Here is a 27,482-nt window from a genome sequence, read left to right as displayed (position 1 = left end):
AATCGGATCTCTTCTGAACTTTCTGAGTCAGAATGAGAGAGCGACCGTATGTCTGCATTGGGGAAGCTTCGAAGTGAAGGAATGAGGTAGCGAAGAACGGTGAAACCTGGCAATTGCAGACAACACGCATGGCCCTCCATTGTCGTCGCTCTCTGCAGCCACTAGCTTAGTAGAGAATGCCGCACCTATACCAGTCTGGCAGTCTGCTCCCAACCTACTTCTACTCCCCTTCATATTCAACCGACCACCTCGCTCATATCATACCTCACCCAGCACAACACACCAAGCTGTCACGAAAGTGCTCAACAATGCCTTCTCGCTCGAACGGCCAGCCCCCAGCAAAGAAGCGGCGCTTTGAGGGTGCTGAAGAGAGGGCAGCGATTCAACGTCTCCGCGAACAAGCTCCTCGCGACAAGATGTAAGTCACCTCGCTTCTGTCATTTCGAAAGCTAATGTATCGTTTGTAGCACCGAAGCCAACGCGACCAATTCGCCTCTTCTCCGCTTGCCAGGCGAAATACGCAACATGATATACGCCTACGTATTCGGCGACAACAAGTGGACGTTCACCGGCTGGACGACACCAAGGAACTCAGCCAGAGAGAACGACCTAGCGTTACTGCTCACCTCTCGTCAGCTTCATACAGAAACTGCATTGCTTCCATATATGCTTGGAAGGTTTCATTTCAGGATGATGTACATGGGAGTAGAGGCGGGAGAAGTTCGAGTAGGTGATTTTCTCGAAGAAAGATCCAAAGAGCAGCTTGCAGCCATCGGTAGTTTGGCGCTCCAGAGTTATGATAATGACCGCGATCAACCCACATATGATCGTGGAACCGGAGAGCACTGGGCAGAAAAGCTAGCATGGGTCCAAGATATTTGGCTATCCGCCTTGCCTTTTGCTAAATGTCCTCTCTTTCTTTTCTGAACACATGGCGGAGAGATACTCATCGAGGTATTCTCTGAGCAGCGACATCGGCATGCCTAATGCATTAGCGGTCAATACTACACCCACTTCACATACTCATTCTCCCAATGACTTGTCCATGCGTGCGCACATTGTGCACTCTTCAAACGCCAGATGGGCGGCGGTGAGGTGAATATTCTGCTTCACACCTCCGCAGTGACGCTCCCGATTGGCCAGAGCGGCGCATTCCTCTCGCACCTGCGCGTGCACTCAGGGCCCTCACCGTGAGTGGCCATGCATCGGGTGACGCGTGTGAAGGGCGCGCATCGACGCGTTTTGTTGTTGTTTTCTTCTCGTTCGCGTTCCGAGTCCTTAACTTCCTCTCACCACCACGACCACTCACTTTCGTGTCGGCGGCCAACTCTTTCCACGCGGGGGTTCTTCGACTGTACAGCTTTGCCAGATTAATTGTACCCCTTACGACACTTGTACACCTCACCCTGGAGCCTACATCGACGTTGTACGAGGTGCACATCCGCTCGAACCCACCACTGCCATGGCGCCAGCTACCGTCTCGACGCCGCAGAAGCGCAAAGCTTCACTCTCGCACGCCTCGGCCTCGGCTAAGCGTACCCGCTCCGTCTCGATATCCGTCAAGGTCACCCACACGGCCACCGATGATGGCCCCGGCAGCCCAGATCTTCCTGTCGTACTCAAAAACCCACAAGCGTGTCTTGGTGGTATACCGGAAGAGCTTCTACTGAAGATCATGGAGCATGTGAAGGAAGTCGGCCGTGACGACGCACTCTCGAAGCTGTGTCGTACAGATAAGCTCTGCAAGCGAATCGCGGAGGTGGTGATGTACAAGACCTTACGCGCCGTGAGCTCTACCAGGCACTACAAAAAGGCGGCGGCGATCGCCAGCAACCATCTCCTCTCCAGGCACATCCGCGAAATCAGTATCTTTTTCGGCGGGAAGCCCGTCAACAAGGATGCATGCAACAAGATCTTGGCCAACGCTCACGACATCCAAGCGTTCAACGTGACGGAGACATATGACCGGCCCGAGGATACACCGAAATGGTTGCAGATGTTGAACAGCGCTGTTGCGCGACCCGTCGGTGGTCATGTCAATCGATTTGCTAAGCTCAAGGAGCTCAATATTGCTTCCCGCCACCTCTCAGTGGAGGAGCTTTCCTGTGTGTTCCGTCTTCCCTCCCTCGAAACGCTTATCCTCTGGGAGATATGTCAAACAACACCTGTTGAGAACTGGTCGGTCCCCGAGTCGAGTAGCTCAATCCGGAAACTTCACCTGGTTCATGCAATGATGGACATTTCTGTTGTCGCACAAATGCTCCTCACGCTCAAGGCCCTCCACAGCTTTCGATACCACCGCAGTACCGGGAGGTGGGAGCCGTTCGCCGCAGAAGGCAATCCTTTGTCAATCTGGCCTGAGCACTCCTGGAAACTCCTGGGTGATGCGCTGAGGGGACATCGACACTCGTTAGAAGCGGTCTATGCGACGGACGATAGTGACAAAGACATCCTAGACCTGGTGTATCCTAACAGTCGGAACGTTGATACCCTGGGATCTCTCCGAGACTTTCCGAGGCTGAAGTGTTGCCATGTGCCGGTAGAGGCATTCCTCGATCCTAGGATCGGTGGAAATGATCGCTCATTGTATCTACCACCGCAAGTGGGAGAGGGTGGTACCGAGGCCAAGCCCGGTCGTCGAGGCTGTAGATGCGATTTTCGAGGGTCAATCTGGTGTGCATAGTCGTTACGTATCCGTCGCTTCGAGTATTATGACGGGGAGGACATCAAGTTGTTTGTAACTTTCGGTGTGTACCAGAGTCTTCTTATTGACCTGGCTGAGTTTTGGGCCTGGAGTGTGATGAAGGTGCGTCTTCTACAAGGAATCAGTTCAGTAATAATGTATAATGGTTGCGAATCACTGCGTTACCAGTATCGTGTTCGGCTTTGCCTACACATATTCTAGACGTGTCTCTGTCGGATTGCGACAGCAGCAAGGTGGCCAGTTGCCGACGCGTCGCTGTACGTGAGTGCAAATCTGACCGATATCGTTGTGATAATGAGCTTCATGAGCTTCACCGCATATATACGGTGGCAAACATCAGCTAGGCAGAGATGCCTCGATTGTGAAGGTTAAGGCAAGCGCGCTCGCGACGCGTCGCGTCGCAGCGTGATAACGTAATATTAATTTTAACCTTAGCCTATAGAATGCAGGCTATCTAACTAAGAGCGCGCTAAGATATAGCATGCTAAAATATTTATATATAGTTAATATATATACTAAAGTAGTGCTTTAGTAAATTTATTATAAATTATTTTTAAAATAATTTTACTTAAATAATAATAATATAACTTTACTAAACTTTTTTACTAAACTATACTACTTATAATAGCTTACTAAATTTAAAGTATTTTTTAAAAAAATATATAAACTATTTTTAGATTAATTTATAAATAATTTTAATAAATTTAGCTTACTTATAAGTAATTTCTTTAGCTTAACTAATACTTAATTATGTATTTATTTTTTACTACTAATATATAAAGTAAGCTAATTATTTATATAAATTAGCTTTACTACTATATTAGAATTTAAAGTAGAATTCTTTATAAAGTATAAACTATTTCTAAATTATTTCTTAATTATTTTTAATATTTCTTTTAGTAGAAGTATACTAGTTATACTATACTTAGAAACTACTTATACTAAGCTTACTAGCTAATAATAGCGCTTACTAAGTAAGTTAGAAATTTTACTAATACTTTAATTTAAGCTAAGATAAATAAGTTTATTTAAATTACTTCTTAATTAATTCTTAATTAATTTAACTTAGGTTTTTATATTTAGACTATAGCTACTTATAATACTATTACTAACTCTTCTACTATCTTCTTTACTAACTCTTCTACATCTTCTACTAACTTAGCTTTTATATAGTCTTTTATCTAGATAGAATTTAATAATAAGTTAGATTATTTATTAAATAATTTAGACTATAAGTTAGATTAATTAGTAAATAATTTAAACTATAATAATTTTAAGAACTCTACTACTATACTAGATAATAAAAAAAAAAAAAAAGAGTAGAAAAACTAGAAATACTTTCTTTAGAATATTATCTAAGTTAATAATTTAGAGAGAGAATAAGTAAATTATTTCTTAAATATTTCTAAATTATTTCTAATATTTATAGCTTAACTATACTACTATAACTAATATAGTAAGAGACTATTATAATAATTAAACTAAAGATAAGCTTTTCTATAAAGTATATAATATTAATAGCCTAAATATAGACTTTATTTATAGTAAGTTTTATTTAGATTATTTTTAGAATAATTTAGAATTATTTCTAATAAATTTAGACTATACTTTCTTCTAGAATAGAAAGAATAAGTATAAATCTTACTAGTTCTTCTTAAACTTTTCTTTTAAGTATTTATTTACATTTTCTAAGAGTAGTAGTTTTAGTATATAGTTAAATACTATTTCTAAGTAAATTATTTCTAAAATAGTTTAGAATTAATTTAGTATAAAAAGATATATATTATAAATAAAATAAATAAATATTATATAACTCTCTCTCTACTATATACTTTATAAATAAGTACTATTATTATATTATTAATAAGAATAATATACTATATCTTACTTAGTAGAATATACTAAGTAAAATATAGTTAATTATAAAGTATATTTTATTTAAGTTTATAAACTTTACTTAGCTACTACTATTAAAAGGTTTAAGTAATAGTTAAAAACTAATAAGTATATTATACTTTATTAAGATTTATCTATAATTATACTATTTTATTAGTAAACTAATAATTCTATAGCTTATAATTAAGTTTTAAAAGAAAAAAGTCTAGTACTAGTATACTAAAGAATATAAAACTAAAGATTTTAGTACTTTAAAAGTTAATAAGCTAAAACTTAAAGTTTTAGTACTATTATTTCTAAAGTACTTAAAGCTTTTAAATCTCTTAGACTAGCTAAAAAGCTATTTTAATACTAAAGTACTTTATAATAGAATTTAAACTTAATTTTTAAAAAGAATATAGATAAGCTTTAAACTATTATAGTAATATATTCTAAAAATTTATAGTTAAAATATATATAATAAGAATTTAGTAGAAGTATACTATTTATACTTTTAAAATTTCTAAAATATTTAGAACTTTAAAGATATTTTAAAAATACTAACAGTAGTTTAGAGCTAATACTTAAAGCTATACTATTTAAATAGTATTTTTATAAGTTTCTAAAATAACTATAAGTAAATTAAAAATATCTTTTAGTACTATAAAATATACTTTATATATAGAAAGATAGACTAGTTAGAAGATAGCTTATAATTAAAGTAAGAAATAGTAGATATAGATATAATAGTTTAAGATCTAAAGCTCTATTAGCCTATATTAGACTAATATCTTTATAATATATATTTATCTCTAATAGCTTTTTTTAAAGCTTTCTACTATAATAACTTTATTATCTTTATATATCTTTATTATCTAAACTTTATAAGACTTTTATAATAGAATCTAAGAATTAAAAAGTTTAGCTAGATTTATTAAAAAAAAAAAAAAAAGCTAATAGAAACTAGTACTAAATAGTACTAGCTTATAGAGTAGCTTTTTTATAAGCTAGATATTAATATTATTAGTTATTTAGTAGCTAGAAGTTTATATATTATTAAAGTTCTAAAGAGGTATATTCTTAATATACTAATAATTAAGTACTTTCTTAAAAGTAGAGATACTATCTATATCTACTTTACTATTATAGTATAGTAATTAGTTACTTAATTAGATTATATAATTAAAAGAAAAGTAAGTACTCTAGTAGCTTATTAAGATAGAAAAAAGCTTTTTTAAATAAAAATACTATTTTATTACTTATTACTACTTACTTTACTTTTAGATTCTACTAATTAGATATTAGATACTTTCTATCTCTATATTATATATAATTATACTATACTTTATATATACTTAGAATAGAAGTTAAGCTATATCTAAGTATAAATATAGAAAGCTATATTTAGTAGTAGTAGACTATACTAGAAAGAATTTTTAAAAAAAGGTAATAAGAAGTAAAATTATAACTAAAAGATTTTTATATATTAGCTCTAGTATATAAATACTATTATATAGATAGTAGTAATAATAAAGTTCTATTAAATCTACTACTATATTATAGCAAATATAAAGTATTTAGAAAATATACTTATATTAAGATTACTATATAGAGTTACTAAACTTTGTTTTATTACTCTACTTTATATTAATATTCTACTATAATAAAAAAGTTCTATTAAAGCTAGTAAAGATATAACTATAAAATAGTTATTTTAATATAGTAGCTATTAGAGAATAGAAATACTATTATAGTTATAGTAAATAAAGAATAAATATACTAGTTCTATAAGTAGTATTTATATTAGACTATTACTATTACTTTATTATATATACTAGTATAGAAATATAAGTATAATATAGTTAAGTAATATAGTATATAATTATAATATAGATATATTTTCTAAATATCTTATTTTATAGTAGATAGTAGTATATATTCTTTTAAAGGTTCTAGTAATTAAAACTAAGCTATAGAGTTTAAGGCTTCTAAGCTCTATAAACTTAGATTCTATAAAAAAAAAAAATAAAGAAGTATATATTCTATATACTCTTAGACTATTACTATATATTATTTTAGTATAAGATAGACTTTATATATAAAGAAATAGGCTAGTTAGAAAATAGCTTATATTTAGAGTTAAGAATAGTAAATATAAAATTTAAAAGAGAAAGAATTTAGCTAGATTTATATAAAAAGAGAAAGAGAAAGCTAGTAGAAGCTAGTATAAGATAGTACTAGCTTATAGTAGTAAATATCTCTTTTAAAAAGTCTAGTAGCTTTAGTAGAGTTTAGTAGCTTTAGTAAAGTCTAGTAGCTTTAGAGATAGAGATATTTAAAGTTAAAGTAAGAAAATAGCTTTAAGTAAACCTCTAAGGTTTATAGAAGCTATATTCTTATACTTAGCTATTATAAAAGTTTTATATATATTAATACTATATCTAGAATTATAAAAATAAATAGAAAATAAATTATTATATTATAACTTTTCTTAAAAAGCTTTCTAAAGTAGTAAAGTAAATAAAAATTTATTTTAATTTATACTAGTAAGTTATATATAGTACTTACTAAAAGTACTCTAAGAATATATTCTATATTATAAGCTTTAGTAAGATTTACTAAGCTTTATTAAACTTTAGATCTTATACTTTCTTAGAAAAGAATACTACTTTAATTACTTATTACTATCTACTTTACTTTTATATTCTACTAGTTCTAGATTTAATACTTTATAAATTTACTTAGTATAAATATAATAAGTATTTACTTATATAAATCTTTTTCTATTTTATATTATATATCTAAATTAGAATTAAAACTATAAGTAGAACTACTTTACTTATTATTAAAAGTTTAATTCTATTACTATAAACTAAATATTAGTATATAGATAGCTAGGTTTATATTTTTATTTAGTAATTCTAACTATTAGTTTATATATAGTACTAAAGTAGACTTTAGTAAAGATTTTACTACTTTATATAGCTTAAAGTCTAGTTATAAGTAACTATAATATAACTATATTATAACTATATATCTAACTTAGACTAATACTTAATAGTATATTAGTTAAAATAACTCTAGATATTATTATATACTAATTTAATAAAATATAATAAGTATATTTAGTAGAACCTTAATAGATAGAATAGCTAGTAAGATATTAGTATATATTAATTTTAAAATAGTTATAAATTAGTTAGCTCTAGAGTTTACTAAAGTACTAAAAGGCTAGAGTACTAGAGCGCTAGAGCGCTAGAGCGCTAAAGTGTCTATACGCAGCTTATACGCGCGCTAGACTAGTACTTTAGTAGATTAGTTAGAAATTATTTCTAGAATAATTCTTTTAAAATAATAATAATACTACTTTACTATACTATCTACACTACTAACTAAGCTACTAAATCTTACGCTATCTACTATACTAAATTATAGCTTACTAAGTTATAAGTATACTTTATAGTAATATATAAAACGTTTTAGAATTATTTATTAATTAATTCTAATAAATTTTAGCTTATATTTAAGTAATTTTTATAGCTTAACTAGCTACTATTTAGTTACTTAGCTTTTACTATAAATATATAAGATTAGCTTATTATTTATATAAATTAGCTATACTATATAATTAATATTAGTAGTAGCCTTTATAGTATATAAATTATTTCTTAATTATTTTCTAAATAATTCTAACTATTCTTTTAGAAAAAGTTTACTAGCTATACTTTTTTTAGAAACTATCTACTTACTACTTATAGATTAATTATAGCTATAGCTAGGTAGGTTAGTATACTCTCTAACTAGCTAATTTAGCTTAAATTAAATAAGTTTAAATTATTCTTTAATTATTTCTAAATTAATTCTACTTAGTTTTCTATATAAATATTATAGCTAACTATAATATAATTACTAACTTCTCTCTCTCTATTACTAAAGAGAATTTAAATTAATCTTTAAATAATTTAGATAAAAAAGAAAAAGAAGAAGATAAGAAAGAAGAAGAAGAGTAGAAATAAAAAGATAAGAGCGCTATCTCTAGCTAAGAGAAAGAAAAGAAAGAGAATAATAGCTTTTCTTAGAATACTATTTAGCTTAATAAAGATTAAACTTAAGTAAATTATTTTTTAAATGTTTCTAGATTATTTCTAACTAATATAGCTTAATTATAATTTTATAATAGATTATATCTAGAACTATTTCTCTAATTTAGATAATAAATTTAATCTTTCTTACTAAAAGTATAATATAGAAGACCTTAATACTAAAAACCTAAAGAGTAAGCTTTATTTAAATTATTTCTTAAATATTTTTTAATTAATTCTAATAAAATTTAAAATTAAATAGATATATAAAATAAATTTAATAAAACTATAACTTTAATTATATTTTCTATAAGTTTTAAAAAGTAAAAATATTATAATACTATTAATAAAGATAATAAGCTATATTTTAGTAAGTAAAATATATATTAATTAAAGTTTAAATAGTAAAAAGAGGCTTATATTTAAATCTTCTACTTTAGTAGAATTTATATAGTAAAGACTTATTATTTTTAAGTAGTAGATAGTAAACTAATTAGAAATTAATTTTACTCTACTTCTATTTTTTTTACTTATTTAAAGATATAAAGCGTAGTATCTCTAATAAGAGTTTAGTAGAAGAGGTAGCTAGTTAAGTATTAAGTTAAATTAGCTTTAGATTAATTAAAGAATAATTCTAAAGTTTATTTTAAATTTACTTCTTAGTAATAGTATTTTCTTCTACTACTTTAAGATTATTATAGCACTTTATTATATCTTAAAAAAAGTAATAAGTAGTATAATATATTTATAAAAGTATTATACTAGTAGAATTTAGTATAATAGAGTACTAAAGGTAAGTTTTATAAATATATTTAATAAGATTTAATCTTCTCTTATAGTACTACTAAAATTAGTTTAGAATTAATTTATAAAGAGTTCTAAGTAACTTTTAAACTTATACTATAAAGACTTAAGAAGCTTTTATTATACTTTATTTAATAAAAAAGTTCTCTATAAAAGATAATATATTTTTTCTTAGAGTTTTTAAAGTTAAACTTTATAAAGCTACGTAGAAGTATAGTAAAAGTAGTATATTAAGTATATATAAGCTAGAATAGTTAGTAATTAATTTAGAATTAGTTAGATAAAGATAAATTTTATTAGAAAGAACTCTACTTACTATATTTAATATAGAAAAGATAGAATTAAAAAGTAAGATAGATTTTAGTAAATTTTATTTAGCGCTAAAAACTTTTTAATTATACTAACTATTTTAAGACTAGTTTAGTTACTTCTTAACTAGTTCTAGATTAATTTATACTAAAAGTAAACTTATAGCTTTTTTTTTAAAGCTCTAACTTAGCTTTCTTAGTTTAAATTTAAAGTAACTTTCTTTTTTATTAAAGTTTTACTTTTTTATACTTTTTTTTAAGCTTATACTTTTTTTATTTTAAGTTTATATTTAGATTAGAGCGTTTTCTACGTAGATTAGTTCTAAATTAATCTAAAAATAGTTATACTTATAGAGCTAGTAATAAATTAGCTCTAAGAGAAGATAAAGCTAAAAGTAATAACTAGAATATCTATATATATAAGTGCTGCGCTACTAGCTAGAAGCTTAGATACTAGTAAGATTACTATCTTAATAGCCTAAGTAATTTAAGTAATTTAAAAATATTATCTTTTTTTTTTATTTTTTTATTTTTTTCTTATACTCTAAATAGTTTAGAATTAATCTATATATAGATAACTAAATACTTACTCTTTTCTTACTTTATATTATTATAAAAGTAGCTACTTAGACTTAAATTTTACTTTAATTTATACTTAACACTATACTTTTTATAAATTTTATATTTTTATATATTTTATAGATCTATTTATATAGTACTATAAGAAATTAGTTATAAAATAATTTAGAACTAATTTAATATATAGTTTAATACTAACTAAAAGCTTATATCTTAGACTAGTATAATAGCTCTTTATATATACTTATTTTATAGCATTTATATAAAATTCTAGTATATTCTAAGTAGCTCTAGATATACTACTATAGTATATATTTTATTTTATAGTAATAATAGAGTTCTTTTTATTTTTTACCTATTCTTTAGCTATAAGTATTAGAGTATTTTCTAGAAATAGTTTAGAAATATTCTAGAATTAATTTAGACTACTTACTAATAAGTAAATTATATAACTTAAAATACTTAGCTTAGCTTACTATAGTAAGTAGCGTTTTTATTCTACTTTATAAAGAATCTTTAATATATAGTATACTAAAATAAGCTTTATTTATAGTATAAAGAAAGTAAATAATATAGAATTTTATATAGTAGCTAAAGTAGTACTTCTAGTCTCTATTAAGCTAGTTAAGACTAGTAAAGTACTTTCTAAATTCTAAGCTAAAATAAGCGTAGATTAATTAGAAATTAATTTAACTTACTAGCTATCTACTTAGTATTTATATTAATAGTAATACTATAAAAACTATATATATAGAGATACTACTATTATACTAGCTAATTTAAACGCTTCTTAATAGTCTAGAAGAAAGTAGTAAATACTTTTTAGTATATTTTAAAGAACTTAGTATTAGTAGTAAAGCGCCTAAATATAATAACTATATAAATTAGTTATAGATTAATTTAAAAGTAATTTATATACTCTTTTTATAGCTTTTTAGTATAGTAGTAAAAAGAATTTCTTTCTAACTATTATAGTAGCGCTTAAAAGATATATCTACTTAAAAGATTTTTTATTTTATAAGTAGTTTAGCTTACTTATTCTATACTTAAATAATAATATAGCCTCTACTAGCTAGTAAAATTTAGTAAATATATATTTATATAAATTAATTTAGAAATATTTAAAAAATAATTTAGATAGTACTTATAGTAGTAGAGTTAGAATAATTTACTCTTCTTTTAAAAAGAACCTCTTTTAGACTAGTACTTAAAGAAAATATAATTAATCTTTAAGTAGTAGCTATTTTTATAAAGTAGTTTTTATTTATTTAAGTAGTATAAAGTTTCTTAATTAATAAAACTTTACGCTACCTTAAGTAAAAGGTAAACTAGTTAGACTATAAAAAAGTAGCTAAAATAGTTTAGAAATAATTTAAAATTAATATCTATAAAATAGCTTATATCTTATAGTATTTAGTATTAATATTAATTAGAATATATAAAATATATTCTTAACTAATTCTATATTTAGCTACTAAGATAGAAAAAGTATATACTAGTATATACTAGTTAAAACTACTATAAAGTATAGAACTTACTTAAAATATAAAGAGATAATAATATTAATTACTATATTATAGTTTTATAAAATAAGTTTACCTTAACTTTAGATATAGTTAGTACCTAAAATAGTTTAGAATTAATCTAGAAATATTCTTTAAAAACTTACTATAGTCTTTTAGATATAAGATCTAAAGCTTAACTATATTATAGTTTTTATAAAAGCTTTTTACTTTACTATTTAGAAGAGCTTATAAATAAATAATATTAATTTTTAGTAGTACTTTCTAGATATAGTACTTTATATTATTTAGAGTATAATTACTATAAGTAATAAACTAAAAAGTAGATTTTATTACTTACTAGAATTAGTTAAAAATTATTCTAGAAATAGTTTAACTATATATACTATTAATTTTATCTAAAATAACTCTAAACTATAGAAACTCTTTTTATTAGTATAAATACTATTTCTAAACTAATACTAAAGTCTATTAAAGTAGCTTTTAGCTTTTCTTCTTTTTTTATTCTACTTAATTTAGCTTATAAATATTTTTATCTACTTAAGTATTTTATATAAGTTTTTATCTATTTATAAGTAGATAAAATTCTATAATTAATTTTAAATATATTTATATATTTTAATACTAAAGTACTTAAAAACTTATCTTAAAGTAGTTAAATTTAAAAAAAAGCTAAAAGTCTTTTTTTTCTTTACTTTACTAGCTTTATAGTATTAAAACTACTTATACTAAATTAGTTTTAAATTAATCTAGAAATAGTTTATATAAGCTACTTATACTTTAAGTATTTTATAATACTTTTTTAACTAAAAAATATTACTTATTTACTTTTAAAACTTAAATAATATAAGTATAGCTTTTAAAGTTTATACTAAAGTATTAAAGTAAATATATAGTATACTTAATAACTTTAGCCTTTAAAAAAGATATACTACTATTTTTAGAAGTAAGTTAAACTATACTTTAGTTTAAATAAGTTTAAAATTATTTTAAAATTAATTTAACTATATACTTTAACTTAGTTTTTAATACTACTATTATTACTTTTACTAAAGCTAAATAAATATAAGTTAATTTTTTTATAAATATTTAAGTTTAATATATTAAAGTTAAGAAATTTAAGCTTAGTATTAAATATAAGTAAAAAAGGCTTTATATTATAATATAAGTATAATTTAGTCTAAATTAATTTAGAATAAATCTAAAAATTATTTAGATTAAAATTTTATTACTAAGTATACTAATTCTCTTAGGTAGTATAATACTAGTATACTATATTTTAAAAATTACTTATTTATATTAGTGTATGCTATATCTTAGCGCGCTTTTAGTTAGATAGACTATATACACCTTAGCCTAGCTCGTTCCTCTTATATATTAGAACTACGACCTCGACATCTTAACATTCGTGCATTATTTGCTAAACACCTATACTCAAATTCTACGCAATTCCGAGTAGACTTTGCTTTCTAATGATAGCTATCGTGGCCTCTGTACGGCGCGCACTCTGAAGCCCAGCGTCTGCTTGTCTCTGCCTACTACAACGTTCGTGCGCTTGTTGGCTATCGCCCCTGTCGGAGTTGCGCGAAAAATTGTTTCTTTCTTCCGCGCGTTTGCAGCGATTACGAAGGCCTTTGCTAGTCTTAGTCGCGCTCTACCGTATATCGTTGAAACATTCCTTAGGCGCGGAGGCCTTCCGCTCCTGGTAGGTACAGTTCAACATTCGACGCCGCCAAGCACCACTACGCGCAGACTAAGTTCGCACATTCCCTTTTCTATAATCTCCTTCCTCTTATCTCCTCTAGAGTCTGGCTGCGAACGCCTCTCGTCCAGGTGTTGTATATTGGTCCGCATGCCCAGACGCCTTGGAAGTCTTGGGCTCCGCTAGCGGGCCGTGGCAATGATGCTCGCTCCTTTCCCGAGGCCCTCCCGAAAGTACCAAGCTGGATATCTGTGGCGCACCATCTGTATACGACTTTCGCTGCTTGGCAACAGTACTCCACTCAAGAAGTGTATGGACACCTTCCCTATCAAGTTAGCGGAATTGTAGTCCTGACCTTCCGCATAGAGTATGGATGCCAACGGATGCCCAGAGTATATTGCTGTACCAAGACTGTAACATGGTACTGAATGGTCGTGTGGCAAGGCAACGGTCGAGGGCGAGATCTTGCACCATGAGGGTACCACACTCATATATATACCTGTTGAAGTGCATAGGAAATGTGCTCATTCCAGCTCAATCCTTCTCTTAGCTCCTCAAGATGAAGTTCTCACTCGCTGTGTTGGCACTCCCGGTTGCAGTCCAGGCTGCGCACTACTCCAAGTCGGAGTATGCCTCTGGCGCAATTCATCAGAAGTTGATGAAGTTGAAGAGTGTATGTTCATACTTTGCTTCTTTCGCCTTACGATCAAGTACTAACAACTTCTAGGATCAATGGGAAGTTGACGCAGCCCAAGGCAAGCAGGACCCCCAGCAGTGGAAGTCTTTCAAGAGCTTGAAGAAGGGACCTCATGGACCCGACAAGGCCAAGCGTGTCCAATGCAAGGATGGTCTCGCCATCGTCGAGCAGGGCAATGTGAACCAGACGTTCAGGTGTAACAACATGGACCTCTACGACTTTGTCAACCACGCCGACATGGGAGGCCCTGAAGGCCAGGGTAGCTCTTCATGGGGCTGGACCGCTCGCAACGGCCGTGAATTCGGTATTGTAGGCCAGTTCTCTGGTGCTGCGTTCGTCGAGATTCTCAAGGATGGTCAAATCCAGTACATGGGTCGCCTTCCCGCACAAAGTGTGGGTTCGCGATGGCGCGAGATTCGCGTACTGAACGACTATGTCATCATCGGCTCTGAGGCCGTTGGTCACAACGTTCAAATCTTCGACATGAAGAAGCTTCTGAGTGTTGACCCAAAGACACCGAAGATATTCGACCCCAAGGCCGACCTCGTTGGTCTGTTCGACGAACTGCCCATCGGCCGCACACACAACGTTGTTGTTGACTGGGACAACGAGTACATCCTCGCTGTCGGTGCCCAGCCCCGAAACCAGACCTGCAAGGCTGGTCTCCAGTACATCGACCTCAAGAACCCTAGCAAGCCAACCTCTCCAGGCTGTGCTAGCCAGGACGGATACGTTCACGATGCCCAGTGTGTGACCTACAATGGTCCTGACCGCAAGTTCCGCGGCCGCAACATCTGCATCGGCTACAACGAGGATACCATGACCGTCTACGACTCCACCATGAAGAACGGAAACCCCGCCTCTGAGGTCATCTCCACCCTCTCCTACCCCGGTGCTACCTACTGCCATCAAGGATGGTGGACCGAGCGCAACTGGCACCAGTACGTCCTTCTGAACGACGAGCTTGATGAGCAAGAAGCTGTCGGTCCCGCTGCGTCCGGCCGCCCCGTCACCCACATCATCGACCTCACCGACCTCCGCAACCCCAAGGCCACTGGTACTTTCTACGCCACCGACAGCAAGGGTATCGACCACAACCTCTACATCGTCGACGGTCTCGCCTACCAGAGCAACTACGGCGCTGGTATCTGGGTACACGATGTTCGCAGCATTAGCAAGGATCCCACCGGTAAGGGTGTCAAGACCGAGGGCTTCTTCGACATCTACCCCGAGGATGACTCTGTTGGTGGAATCGTTCAGTTCGTTGGCACTTGGTCTCACTTCTTGTTTCCCTCTGGATACATTCTGGTCAACACCATCGAGCGTGGTGCGTTCACCGTCAAGCTCGCGAAGGGTCGCGGAGCTAAGCGCGGTCCTGGCTTCGGTGGAAAGTCCAAGGGCCAAGGCAGATAAACGCCATGTAGATAGTATAACATACAAAATCATGTCTTTATCACTTCAAATGTAGTCATCTCCGTTATCCATGTTTTGCATGCAAGTGTCATGGCTGCTGAACGTCGCTGCCGCGCCTGGTGCTGACCTGCTTAGACCATTCCTAATCAGGAAAGGTACGCAAAACACTCAGCCTTGGAACTCCTTCAAGGTTCCTCCGCTCCCTGGAATGCTTCTTGTTCTCACTTGATCCACGTGTCTTCTTTCAGCTCTCACATCGCCGTCGCACACGACGACTTCATCATGCAAGCGCCACGGCGCACCTACCCCAGTCTCCATGCTATCCTGCGTCAGCCCTGGCTCGCCTCACTGCACACGCGCATCGCATCGGATGCCTCATCTACACAGCGTACCGGTTTCTGCATGCATTCAAAGCCGTGGGATGTTACACAAGATACTGTCCCGTCAGCTGTGTGTAAGACGGGACGTGCCATGTTGCCCTACCATCATGCTGGAACGCTTATGCGCTTGAGCGTGGGATGAAGGCAAAGTAGCGGTGACTACGCGAGACTGCTGATTATCAAGGCTTGCTCACCGGACGATGTTGTCAGACGTGCAAGTTTCAGCAAGCTTCCTATCACGGTCCATTGGTAGCGATAGTGCTGTCAGCTGCTCAACCCAGTGGCAGACGGAAACGGAGCACGGCGACACCGTTGTCTGCGCATGTATTCGCTACTTGCCGGCAGAAACAACACGAACGCCACGCGGATAGGGCACGATCCAAAGACGCCGATTGGCTTACACGGCTTATTGCAGGCCTTCAGTCAACTACCTCGCTGCTATGAGTGGCTGCCTTTGCCATTGAGTATGTTGCTGGCGATGTAGAGCAGAGCCATTCACATAGCGGGCTTGTGTGTGAGCCATCACGCGACTGGCCATTTACGCACTCCAGCGGTTTCGAAATACAATCCCATGACGCTCCATAGTCTCCGTCTAGTGAAGCGTCGTTCCACGGCGGAAGTCGGCACTGGTACTTCTTAAAAGTCGCAGAGATAGGACAAACCACAACGGCGGGATGCATTTCTACTGAGCAGGAAAATGCATGGGTCTGCGACACTCCCCGGCTCTTCGGGTGTGGCTAAGAAGACGTACCGGAGAGTTTGTGCACCCTATTTCGTGGGGGGGTCGTACCAGCCGCTCCATGTGCTACACCGGTCAGTGGCTTGAGGGCCATGCAAACACGCTGATCCAATCATGGTAAGCATCAAGATCAAGCGCTCGTAACGGTCTACTGCGTTGCTATCGGATGAGCAGAGACGTTTCGGAGGAGTGCGCAAGCCAGGATAACAGCACGGACGAGCACTGCACTGTCATGCGAATACCACGAAGAGCGATTTGTGAAGGTTTTGAGTTCAACGTTGTTAGGATACTGACAGGTCCGAACAGGCTGGGAATACAATTTGAATCAGATATCCACCCACTGACTGCTATGCGAAGCTAAAGGTACGCTTACAGAAATTGAAAACTAGCCACTAGAAGGCTCGAAGCGCTACACAGCCACTGCTGGCAACGACGCTGGCAGGGGTAACAAATTGCTTTTCGCAGCCTCGTAACGACAGATAACGCCCACTATACTGACTTTGAAGAAAGAGACGGCCAAATTGGAAGAACGCCGCTAGAAATGTGCAAAAATACGCTCAACGCCAAGAGCAATGCGAAAGGATGCTCGGAAGCAAAGGTCATGGCCTCTTTCGACGGGAAAAGGAAGACGTCGTGTTTGCGTGCGCAGCTCAAAGAGAGTTCTCAGTCTTGACGAGCTCGTCAAATGCATCTCGCCACCTGCGGACTTCGTCCTTGCCAGGCCTGGGGAGTGGCTTGCGAGCATATCCTCCGTAGCCGAAGTGAGCCATCAATCCGGCCTTGGTGCCGATTATACCACCCTGAATGGCAGCCCAGTCGCCTCGGGCTACTATAGCCTGGAGCTTGCGGGCTTCCGCCAGCTTGCCAGCTTCAAAGAGCTTAATGAGCTGGACGCATGTCTTGGGTGCGATGTTCGCCATGCCGCCAATGATACCGGAGCCACCTCCGACCAGAGTCTGCAGTGTGAAGTCGACAGATCCTCCCATGCACATGAAGCCCGATCCAGGATCAGAGCCAGTGGCTGCTCGGGTAGCTGCTGCGATGCGGTTCAGCTTTCCTGTGTTGCCACAGGTCAACTTGCAGCCGACAATGTTGGGATGTTGAGCCAGCTCGATGATGATATCTGAGTTGAGATCCATTCCAGAAACAGCACCGGGGTAGTTGTAGATGAGGATGGGAATGGGCGAAGCAGTGGCTACATCCTGGAAGAATTCTTTTACGGTCTCCTTCGAAAACAAGCCCTGGTAGTACGCTGGTGGAAGCACCAAGGCATAGTCTCCGCCAGCAGAGGCTGCCTCTTCGCAGAGTTCGATGCATTCCCGGGTCGACTGAGCACCACATCCGACGATTACAGGCATGTATCCAAAGCCTGCGTCATCGAGAGCTTTGCGGGTAGTGTTTGTGATAAGGTCGCGTTCCTTGTGGGAGAGATGGACAGCCTCGCCATTGGACCCTTGAGTGGTGATGCCGGCAACACCAGCTTTGGCTAGACGAACGGCGTGGCTGGCGGTAGTCTCAACGTCGACGTTATCTGAAGTTGGTTCGAAGAACGCTACTGTGGGAACGTAGATGCCAGGAACCAATGATCGCCGAATGCCAACATCAGCAGACTCCATTGAGCTGGTGTCGAAGTCGGTGTATCGGTTCATGGTGTAGACGGATTGGACAGGATGGTGGAAGCCGGAATCTTGAACGAAGCTATTTGCGGGAGAAGGTGCGTCGGTGTGCGGTGACATGATAAGAAGATTTCGGATGTGGACGTCTAGTAGACTTTTATACTAACAAAAGCTTGCAGAGAGAAGCGGGACTTTTGACAAAGAATAAGCGGAACGCAGCAACGACGAACGGAACGAATACGTCAATGGTTGATCGATGTTTGGTAACACCCCGAGGATAGTACAGGTACTTAAATATTTTCAAACGCCGGACACTTGACCTTGCAATGGGGAGTGTGGGGGTCCAGCTGACGGCGTTGTCAGGAGTGCTAGTGACGGCAGGCAAAGCAAGGTGCGTGAATGCATCAATGAGGGATGGGCAGGCATCTTTGGTGACGACCAAAGGGGCGGTGACTCCCGCAGCCTGCTCGAGGCGCTGCTCTGCACGTAGCCGATACCAGGCACAGCTGTTTGCGCTTAGCTGTAGGGGTCGCGCGTGGCCAATAAACGCGGAGAGGATTGCTGATTGAAGCGGCGTTTGCTTTTTTGCTCACGTTGCATCAAGCGAGCAGGGGGTGAGAGGCTGTGAACATCGGATCTTGGCCGGACGTGAAGTGCAAGGGGGGCACGCCTTGTGACGATCTTTTGGAATCCTGGCTGCATGCTGATAGGGTAATTCTCGCCACAGCTGGCACCATGCGAAGGGTTGGCGGGCTCGAAAGAGCGTTGATGGATACCGTTCGGGGGTGTCAGTGTGGGGGTGGGGGAATCGTGGCCGGCCTATTCGCATCATCTGATTCCGCTCAGCATCCCCGGCCACCCCGTCTTAACCTTCGTGGTCCCAGTCGGTCCAGCCGTCTAGCTCGGCGACCACTCGGACGTGCAGTAGAGCAATGCAAAGGGTAAGAGAAACCAAAGGATTCCAGCGGTGCTGCAAGACGTGGCAGACAGCATGAAGGGGAAGCTCGTCACAAGGCCATGCAATATCCGCACCGAGGCAGTCATCCATATCCGACCGCCGTAGGGCCACCAAAAACGGACCAAAATAGCGAACTTATCAGAGGATGCATCCCATGTCCCATCATTACAGAGCCTGGCCAGGATGACGACGCCGATCGCTCGAGGAATTTCACCCCACGCCCATTACTCTTGGTGGCGGGGTCTGGCCATAGCTCAAACCTTGAGGCTCTTCACCACAACATGTTTCCGCAAGGGCGATTGTGTACGAGTCGTGCTGTGGACACGACATTATCTGCTTCGTATATCCACCAATCCGCACATGGAAGGTGTTTGTACTGCTGTATGTGCAAGCCACGACCCAATCTTGCGCGAAAAGCAGCAAGCCGATACCACCATCATGAGCAAAAGCATCGCGGCAATGTGCCGAACGCCGTTTCGGCAACTGCAGCAGGGACGAAAGCCCTCAGCATGTTCTCGCACATTGCTTTTGTTGCCACGACTTAGGTTCAAACGCGAGCAGGATAATGCTTGAGACGCCTCGCTCATCGTACCTGATTCTCGGTGGATCTTGGTCTGGTTGTGCCCCCACGCGATGCCGTGGCAATTCGCTTCGGCACTCAAAAACACCGCGAACTTTAATTCGCATCGTCGAGGACTTGGACTGACTTCTTTGGCCCGACACACCCTTCATGTCTCTGTTCATCCAATCGGTTCCGGTTTCAATAACCCGGAAGTGTAATCCGCGACGTTCAAGTCATGCGAAATCCACAATCTAGCGGCACGAGGATGAAGAGTTTTACTGGCGTTGCCGTAAGCTGTATGCAGTGGTTGCGTACCTAGCGGCATTAATGGATCTCTCGACGGCATTCCCTTCTTGCAAAACACCTGTAATGTTCGCGAGGATGCACACAGCCTCGTCGCAAACCGAGCGTGAGCCGACCATGCAGCCATCAACGACGAGACGCTATTACCCCACAAATTGGCGATCCTGGAGACCTGTTTCCCCGCCTTCTTACCACGTTCGCACAACAAGCCGCACACCTTCGACCTGCCGCTGCACCAGGCCTCTGACTTGCATGATGCCCAGTCGCTCTCGCCATCACGTCTTGTGCGTCGTTGTATTGCCTCTTCATGCACTGAGGCCCTGGAATCATGCACGTAATACTGGGTACTGCCGTCTTAGATGATGCCCGAGGTTTGCGAAAGTTCAAGCCATCCGCTCATCTTGCAGGGTGTACGTCAGTAACGCCCGATTCCATCAGCATCCGCGGTCTTGTGATGATTCCCTTGAATAAATCGTATAGCTACCAGGGTACCGCTGCAGTCACAGGTATCAAGGGGTGGGTCCTGACGGTAGCTTCTTGGCCAAAATTCCTTTTCCTTCTCCACATCACGATCGTAGCCGCACATAAACGCAGCAAAAGAGCAAGGAAAATATGAAGGATCCACTCCAGCATCTGAAAAGCTCACCTTGTGCAACTTTGTCCGACATCTCGGCATCCACGCCGCACCGAATTTAGTGCTGATGAGGGGTGAGGGGTCAGCCCACACCATGCGGGTCATATGCGATTCACTGGGACCAGGCCCTCGCTCGCCTCTTCCGAGACCGATGCAGTGAGCAAGGAGTATGTGGTCTGATCGAGTTCCAGCTCTGTCAGCAGATGATACTCCAGGGATGTTTTGGACGGACGTCACTGTGGCACAGCTCTTCCAACAGTTCGTTCTCTATCATCACACACGGGATCAGCAGAAGTAAGCTCGGTCTGCAAAATCCACACACAGTAACAAGTGTATGCATGGCAGTGGGCACGTCCGATACATCACCGAATACAGTACACCGTTGGACTCAACACTAGCCTCGGTTAAGAGCACCAACCGAGTAAACGATGGGTACAGTTACCGCGCGGTCTACTTTAGCTGTAGTTCGTCGATCTCTTGTCGACCGTGGGGGTCATTTGCTATTCAAAGCTCATAGCAGCATGGGCTCACCGTACAACGGCAGTTGCAGCAGAGCCTGTTTGCCACGCCATGCCGTTCGTTCCTGATTCGGTCTAAAGAGCCTCAACCGATCTCACCGAGTCGATCGTGTGGGATGTCCGTACCTGGTCGCACGCCCTTCTACCTGTTATAGCCATGGACGTGGGATGCCAAGTATATCCAGACGCTTCCGACTCAACCTCAGTCCCGCAGTTGATATATTCTCGGATGCTTTTGCCTCCTCAACACTTCATCACGGTAATTGATCGGAATGTCTGAACGGTGAAGAGGTTAGTTGACTACCGATCATCCCACGTTTGACGGTCTTGACGTTCCACGAATTGCAGAATTGGCCCATTGCTATCTTGCAGTGTACCGATACATGTTGGATGTCAGCGAAAGAGATGGCGTCGTCTCATCTTTACGATTCGTCTGATTGCCGTCTCCGATTCATGGAAGCTCGCGTTGTACGCGCGATTTGCGACGATCGCCCGAGGCGTGTACGGTGTCCAGGCGATTTTACATTCCTCTCCGCCGAGACTTACGGTAACGATTATGGTCTTTCGTGACCATGATAGGAAGATCGAAGGTCGTTATTCCTCCATGCCTAGAGAAGGGGCTTGAAGGCTTTCAATGACGCACACACGAACAAAGAGGCAGTGTTTATGAGACATCGGGGTCATGACAGCTGCTCACGCCACCAAGACGCACTGCAATCTAAGTGAGCAAGGTCTCTTGTGTTCGTACGCGAACCCGTTGAGGTAGGCGATGCGGAAGTCATTAGCAGCACCGCGCTTGCGGCGTGTACACATATTGCGCTAATGTCCGCATTTTGCATTGCGTCTCTCTCAACAATACCCTGATCCTCGCTTTTGCGTGGGGATGCAGCTCTTTCCGCGGCCACGGAATTGTTGTCTCATCGAAGTCTAGGTAAACGCTCTTCGTGAGAAGCATGAACTTCTGCGCATTGGAGGCGTCCGCAGTACATTGCCTGAGGTAACGGGACCGCGGACTTTCGGAGAGCGGCGGAGAACGCGGCATTCGATGCGGCATTCATATGTCGCATCCTAGAATCGGCTTACTTGCGATACAACTCTTTTCTTTCAAATACGCATCACACGCTCTCAGGAACCTGTAACCATTAAGCTCCGTCTGGCAACTCGTAACGAACTCATACCTAGGTAGCTTACCAAGAACCCATACACCAAGACCCCGCATCTGGCCCCAGCAACACGCGAAAACCCGCGATCAATCTTCTTAACACCCTCTTCTATAGCCAAGGTAACAATCCTCGATCGCAACCCGCCATCCTCAACAACACCATCCCAAATCCTCCCCATGACATAACATACACCTAGTCGGACCGAGAAGACCCTAGATGTTCCACCAATCCACCCCATCCCGCCAATCCTATCACATCGGAACCTTAACCGAGACATTAGCTCAACAATTCGCTCGCTTGACCATGTTTGAATCCCTTAGCAAAGCAACCCCAGTTCCCTTTACGCAAATCGTGGGGTAGCACACCATCATTTTGATGTCGCGCGTGTGTTGAGATTCTGATGCTTCGTACGAGGCTGTTCGCCAAGTGTTGACGTCTGCACTTTGCAGCGAGGCGTTCGTGTTCCTGCGGCGTGTGTATGCAGTTGGGAAGGGTTTACTTGATCGGGATCGAGGATCGTCGTGGTCTGGAGCTGTTTCTCCGATGTTCTCCGGTTGTTGGGTCTATGGTTGTCGAGTGCGATATTGTGATGCAACCTCAATGGTGATCATGCTTTAGCAGGAGTTCTGCGTATCCAGTAATTCAGATCCATCGGAACAGCAGTCGCAACCTCTTCGAACACAAGAACCGTTCGACAGTTTCAGGTCTGCATAGCTCTTTCGAAACGGCAGACACCACTCTCTTTATCTTCGCTATGGACAAGTCTATACGTACGCCTTCCTCGTACCCAACGGACGTTGGCATTCACGTCATGGGAAGATCTACAGCTCTATCATCGTCCTTCGCATCGCCTTCGTTCGTCAACGAGATCACGTTTCACCGGAACCATGGCATCGTGTGATGATAAATCGTTCCTTCTGTTCCCAGGGACGAGCCCACACCATCCCGCTTCCCCGTAAATGCTCCGGCTCGGCTCGCCGCAACCAAATATCTCGACTACAGCAATCGCAACGGCAAAAACCGGTGTGCAATGGCATGTTCGCGATAAGCAGAGATCTTTAATGAACATGGGCGGCTTCTCATATTGCACTGACAGCATGAGACGGGGCAATAACGACGAAACATGCGACGAAGCTGATGAGCCACATAGTCATTCTACGCATGGATAGTTGTCAGGCTAACGAAGAAGACAACAACACTGACTGTCAGTCAGTAAGCGGCCAGCTCCTGGAAGGCTTGACGTAGTTCATCGGTACCTAGATACGCTCGTCAAGAGACATGATGAGTGATATGACGATAACGATTTCTATCACACTCGGCGCAACGTCATCTACTGTCAGCATACCACCCACGCGAGTGAAAGGCTTATGCCGGTACACAGACCTGGTACCCTGGCCGGGGAAGCGGCTTTGGTGCATGCATCACTACTAGCTACGTTCAGACACTCACCCATTTAGGAAACTCACGATACCCCCATCTCACCGTCTCCCACGCCGTCGTGCGTTGTGGAAAGTCGGGCGACGATATATTATCCCCCTCCGTCTAGATCCGACCATGCCCTTCACAAAGCGCAGATCATATGCACAAGTCAACATGCATATTCCTCGCACCTGCCTCCAACCCTCCTTTCGCAACCAGGAACGTGCATCTCCCACGACCACGCGTCCCGGAAAGTTCCTTTTCTCGTTGGAAAGCGCGTTAGACGGGACGTGGCGGGTGACGAACGATGACGACGATGGAAGTCGTCATGTTGGGGCGTGGGTGGTGCCGAGATGAGACCGTACCGTTTTTGTGCAGATCGTGGGTTCACAGGGGACCTTTTGTGACAAGGGGGCGAGCATCGTGTTTGGAGGGCTCCAGTTTGGTGGTAGTGGTTTGTAATGGGGTGTAGTAAAGTGATGTACTCAGTGAGCTGAGCGTGTAAGAGGATAGTGCACTCAACGTCATGCGAGTCTGCTTTTGAACGGTGGTTTTATTGTGATTTCTTTGACTTGTTGAGAAGGCGCTCTCACGAGTATGTTCCTGAATCTATGTACAATTGTGCATGAGTAGGCATATCATCTAATCTCATTTCCATCGTCTCACATATCCATCTAGCAGGTGGTGTTGCCAGTCTGGGTCAACAGACCCAGGTTCCACGGCAGCGCATTGTAGCTCCCGGTCGCCTGAGGATCGATACCCTGGTACAAGAACCTCATACCACACGGCTTGATCGAGAGCGTCTGGTCAACCTGGGACCTGATCAATTCTCCATGGCTAATACTGTCCGACCACCTGTTTCCATTGGCAAACTCGACATTCGCCTCACCCATGAAGGGGCTCTGCTGGGTAGCGGCAAGCGGCTTCCATTCGTCGGCCTCGAGCGAGGAAGACGTCCAGGAGCGGAAGTAGCGTAGACCACCGGGGGAATCTCCTTGTCCGATGCACTCGACAAGTAGGAGGTAGGTGCTGTTGTCAACGCGATAGACGGTGGCTGCTTCGAAGAGGTCGTTCTTGTTGGGCTCCGAGAGGGTGATGACAGGCTCGCTCATTCCAGCGGGGAACTGGGCAACGGTCGTTTGGCTGCGGTAGAGGCGGCCGTTGTCATCGTGGGAGAAGAGATGGCAGTTGGCTTCGTCGCATACGACCCACATGTCGACCCAGTAACCTTGCTGAGGGGTGAGAAGGCCCTCTGCAATGAGAGCGGGAGTGCCGTTAGGGTAGAATACTTCCGGAGCAGACCAGCCTGCAGGGTTGGAGATGTCCGGGTTGGTACTGTATGCCGCATTGCCGTTCTGGTAGACGAGGTACCAGAGCTTCTGGGGAGCGAAGTAGACTGTGAAGTGTTAGCTGGGGAATCTTTCTATTTTTATCCTGGTATGTATGGATTTGGAAGAATGCTTTACTTACAAACTTCAGGTGCAGCCCTGTAGCCGGTACCGATGGCGCTCTGGTCGAGATAGTAGAATGGCGCCTCTTGTGCCTTGTCGAAGTCGGTGAAGTTGAAGTACATCAGGTTGTAGCCCTCCTCCTTTGCTGTACTGGCAAAGACGTGGTATACGCCCTCATACTCGATGATTGAGGGATCTTTGATACCTGCGAGGTTGCGACCATCGTTCTTGGGCCTGACCAGGATGTCGCTCGATGTCCAGCTGAAAGTGCTGGGAAGGCCTCCGTTCTGCCTGGCAGCCAACGAACGGTGAGGGACTGTTCGAGCCAATGCTGTGGCCACGAGAGCAGCGCCGGCGAGGAAGATGGAACGCATTGTGGTGGTAGGTGCTTGACAACGGTAGCTACCGAGTTCCTGCTGCGGACTACTCGTTCTTATATAGTCGTTTTTTACCTGATTCCACCAAGCCCGTCGTGTGGAGCCGAAAGCTGGGGAAAATGTTCGTTGACCGGGGTTAGTAGACAATGCAATCTATCTGGGGTAACGGCCATCTTGGTTTTTCCGTCTACCTTTCCTTAACCATTCGTTCGTGCCTGTTCGTGATGGGCACTAGCATCTGTTTTAGGCTGTTTGCCTAGTGCGTATATGTAAACGAGCAGATCGGCCATGTCTTTCTCGACCCGTACCGTCGATTCGTCATCTACACCCTGGAGCGCGCTCCGGGCGAAGCAATATGAGGTGGCAACGCTGTGTTTCTTTCACACTAAACATGTGGTGGCTGCGACCATCGAATCTCGCAGAGTCGCCTTCGAAAAGTTGGGCCACCGGGTCGATCATGGCATCCGGAGACAGATAGGTTTTCGGCGAAGGTCCGATCACGTGGCCATAGAGCCGCAGTTCATCCGGTGGTTAACGGTAGCTTGTCGTCTTGTCGTCTTGATGCCAGATGGCAATAATTCCGCCTACCACAACGCAGCTTCGGTGACGAGCACAGGCAAAAATCGAGCTAAAGTCGTAAACGCCTCCTCGTGAGCGATGCGTCCGCGTAGGAACGACCGTGACCAGGTCCAAGAAGCTTGGAGGCAGGCGGGGGCAACGCCATGCCTAATCCGTCTCACCACGCCGCGTCGCTTGCACGTGCATCTCCTTTTCGCGATAGCAATCCGAAATTCAGTACTCTCTGCGATGCCGACCGCCCGACTTTCTAGTCCACCTGAGCAGTTATGAAGCCGTAATTACGTGCGACGATTTCCGACAGCAGTAACATTCAGCAGCGAGGAGTAACGCATTGCCTCTCGTGAACATCGAAGAGAAGCCGTGCCAAGAGCCTGATTGAATGACTTTTGCGATATCATCTCTGAGCACAAGATCTGGACCGTCGTTACCATGTCGGCCGAAATAGCTACATCGCAGAGCGCAAGCGCAGGCTCTAGTTACGACCGCGACGCAATAGTAGCAAGCATCACCCGATACTACAAACTCCTTTCAAAGACAGTATCGATCAAACCGGCAGACATCGGATACGCTCGAAAAGGAGGGCGCTCCGACAAGAGCATTCCGCTTTCGAAGCTCCGTCGACTCGGCTTCAACGATCGAATGATCGACTTCATCCGCCACGTACCATTTTGTCACAGCAACGATAGGCCCGTCTTTCCAGACACAACCACACTTAATTACTACCCGCACCTTTTTTACTATCCCGAGGAAGATTACAAGCTCGAAGATGCTGATATGACGGGAATGTGGCCGATTGAAGATTCAAGGATACCCGAGGGTATCATCCCACTGTCGGTTCCTCTGGAGGGAAGCTCTCTGGGAACGTGGTGGATGCTGGATACCAACAGTGGTAAGTAATATGACGACGACAAAGATAGACAGTCGGCATCAGTCCTAGTCTGCAGCTTGTCTTCGTTTTTGACTCAGCGTTTCATCTTAGGTGAATTGACTGCTCGTGGCCCGTACATTACGAGGCCACCAGAGGAAGTCCCGGAAGACGAAGAATGGCGTTCGTCTCGACCCGTGCCTGCGGTTGCCTATTTCGACGGCTTGTATG

General features: G+C 40.1%; 4 protein-coding genes across 4 annotated transcripts; 2 read left to right on the top strand and 2 right to left on the bottom strand.

The window, feature by feature from the left end:
* Window positions 1–1,462: 1,462 nt before the first annotated feature.
* Window positions 1,463–2,683, top strand: J4E88_008985 (uncharacterized protein; the record flags this gene model as incomplete). Its single annotated transcript, XM_049402592.1, has 1 exon — window positions 1,463–2,683. One exon carries the CDS (start codon window positions 1,463–1,465, stop codon window positions 2,681–2,683), a length of 1,221 nt encoding a protein of 406 aa, XP_049251829.1.
* An 11,453-nt stretch (window positions 2,684–14,136) lies between these two features.
* On the top strand, window positions 14,137–15,687 carry J4E88_008984 (uncharacterized protein; the record flags this gene model as incomplete). Its single annotated transcript, XM_049402591.1, has 2 exons — window positions 14,137–14,250; window positions 14,305–15,687. The coding sequence occupies 2 exons, from the start codon at window positions 14,137–14,139 to the stop codon at window positions 15,685–15,687; spliced, it is 1,497 nt and encodes a 498-aa protein (XP_049251828.1).
* Window positions 15,688–17,456: 1,769 nt separating this feature from the next.
* J4E88_008983 (uncharacterized protein) lies at window positions 17,457–18,542 on the bottom strand (the record flags this gene model as incomplete). Its single annotated transcript, XM_049402590.1, has 1 exon — window positions 17,457–18,542. One exon carries the CDS (start codon window positions 18,540–18,542, stop codon window positions 17,457–17,459), a length of 1,086 nt encoding a protein of 361 aa, XP_049251827.1.
* A 6,111-nt stretch (window positions 18,543–24,653) lies between these two features.
* J4E88_008982 (uncharacterized protein) lies at window positions 24,654–25,804 on the bottom strand (the record flags this gene model as incomplete). Its single annotated transcript, XM_049402589.1, has 2 exons — window positions 24,654–25,375; window positions 25,450–25,804. The coding sequence occupies 2 exons, from the start codon at window positions 25,802–25,804 to the stop codon at window positions 24,654–24,656; spliced, it is 1,077 nt and encodes a 358-aa protein (XP_049251826.1).
* Window positions 25,805–27,482: the final 1,678 nt, after the last annotated feature.

The sequence above is a fragment of the Alternaria novae-zelandiae genome (assembly GCF_023758075.1).
Source record: "Alternaria novae-zelandiae strain BMP 2774 chromosome Unknown scaffold_21, whole genome shotgun sequence".
Classification (NCBI taxonomy): domain Eukaryota; kingdom Fungi; phylum Ascomycota; class Dothideomycetes; order Pleosporales; family Pleosporaceae; genus Alternaria; species Alternaria novae-zelandiae.
This window is presented reverse-complemented; position numbering and strand designations above follow the sequence as displayed.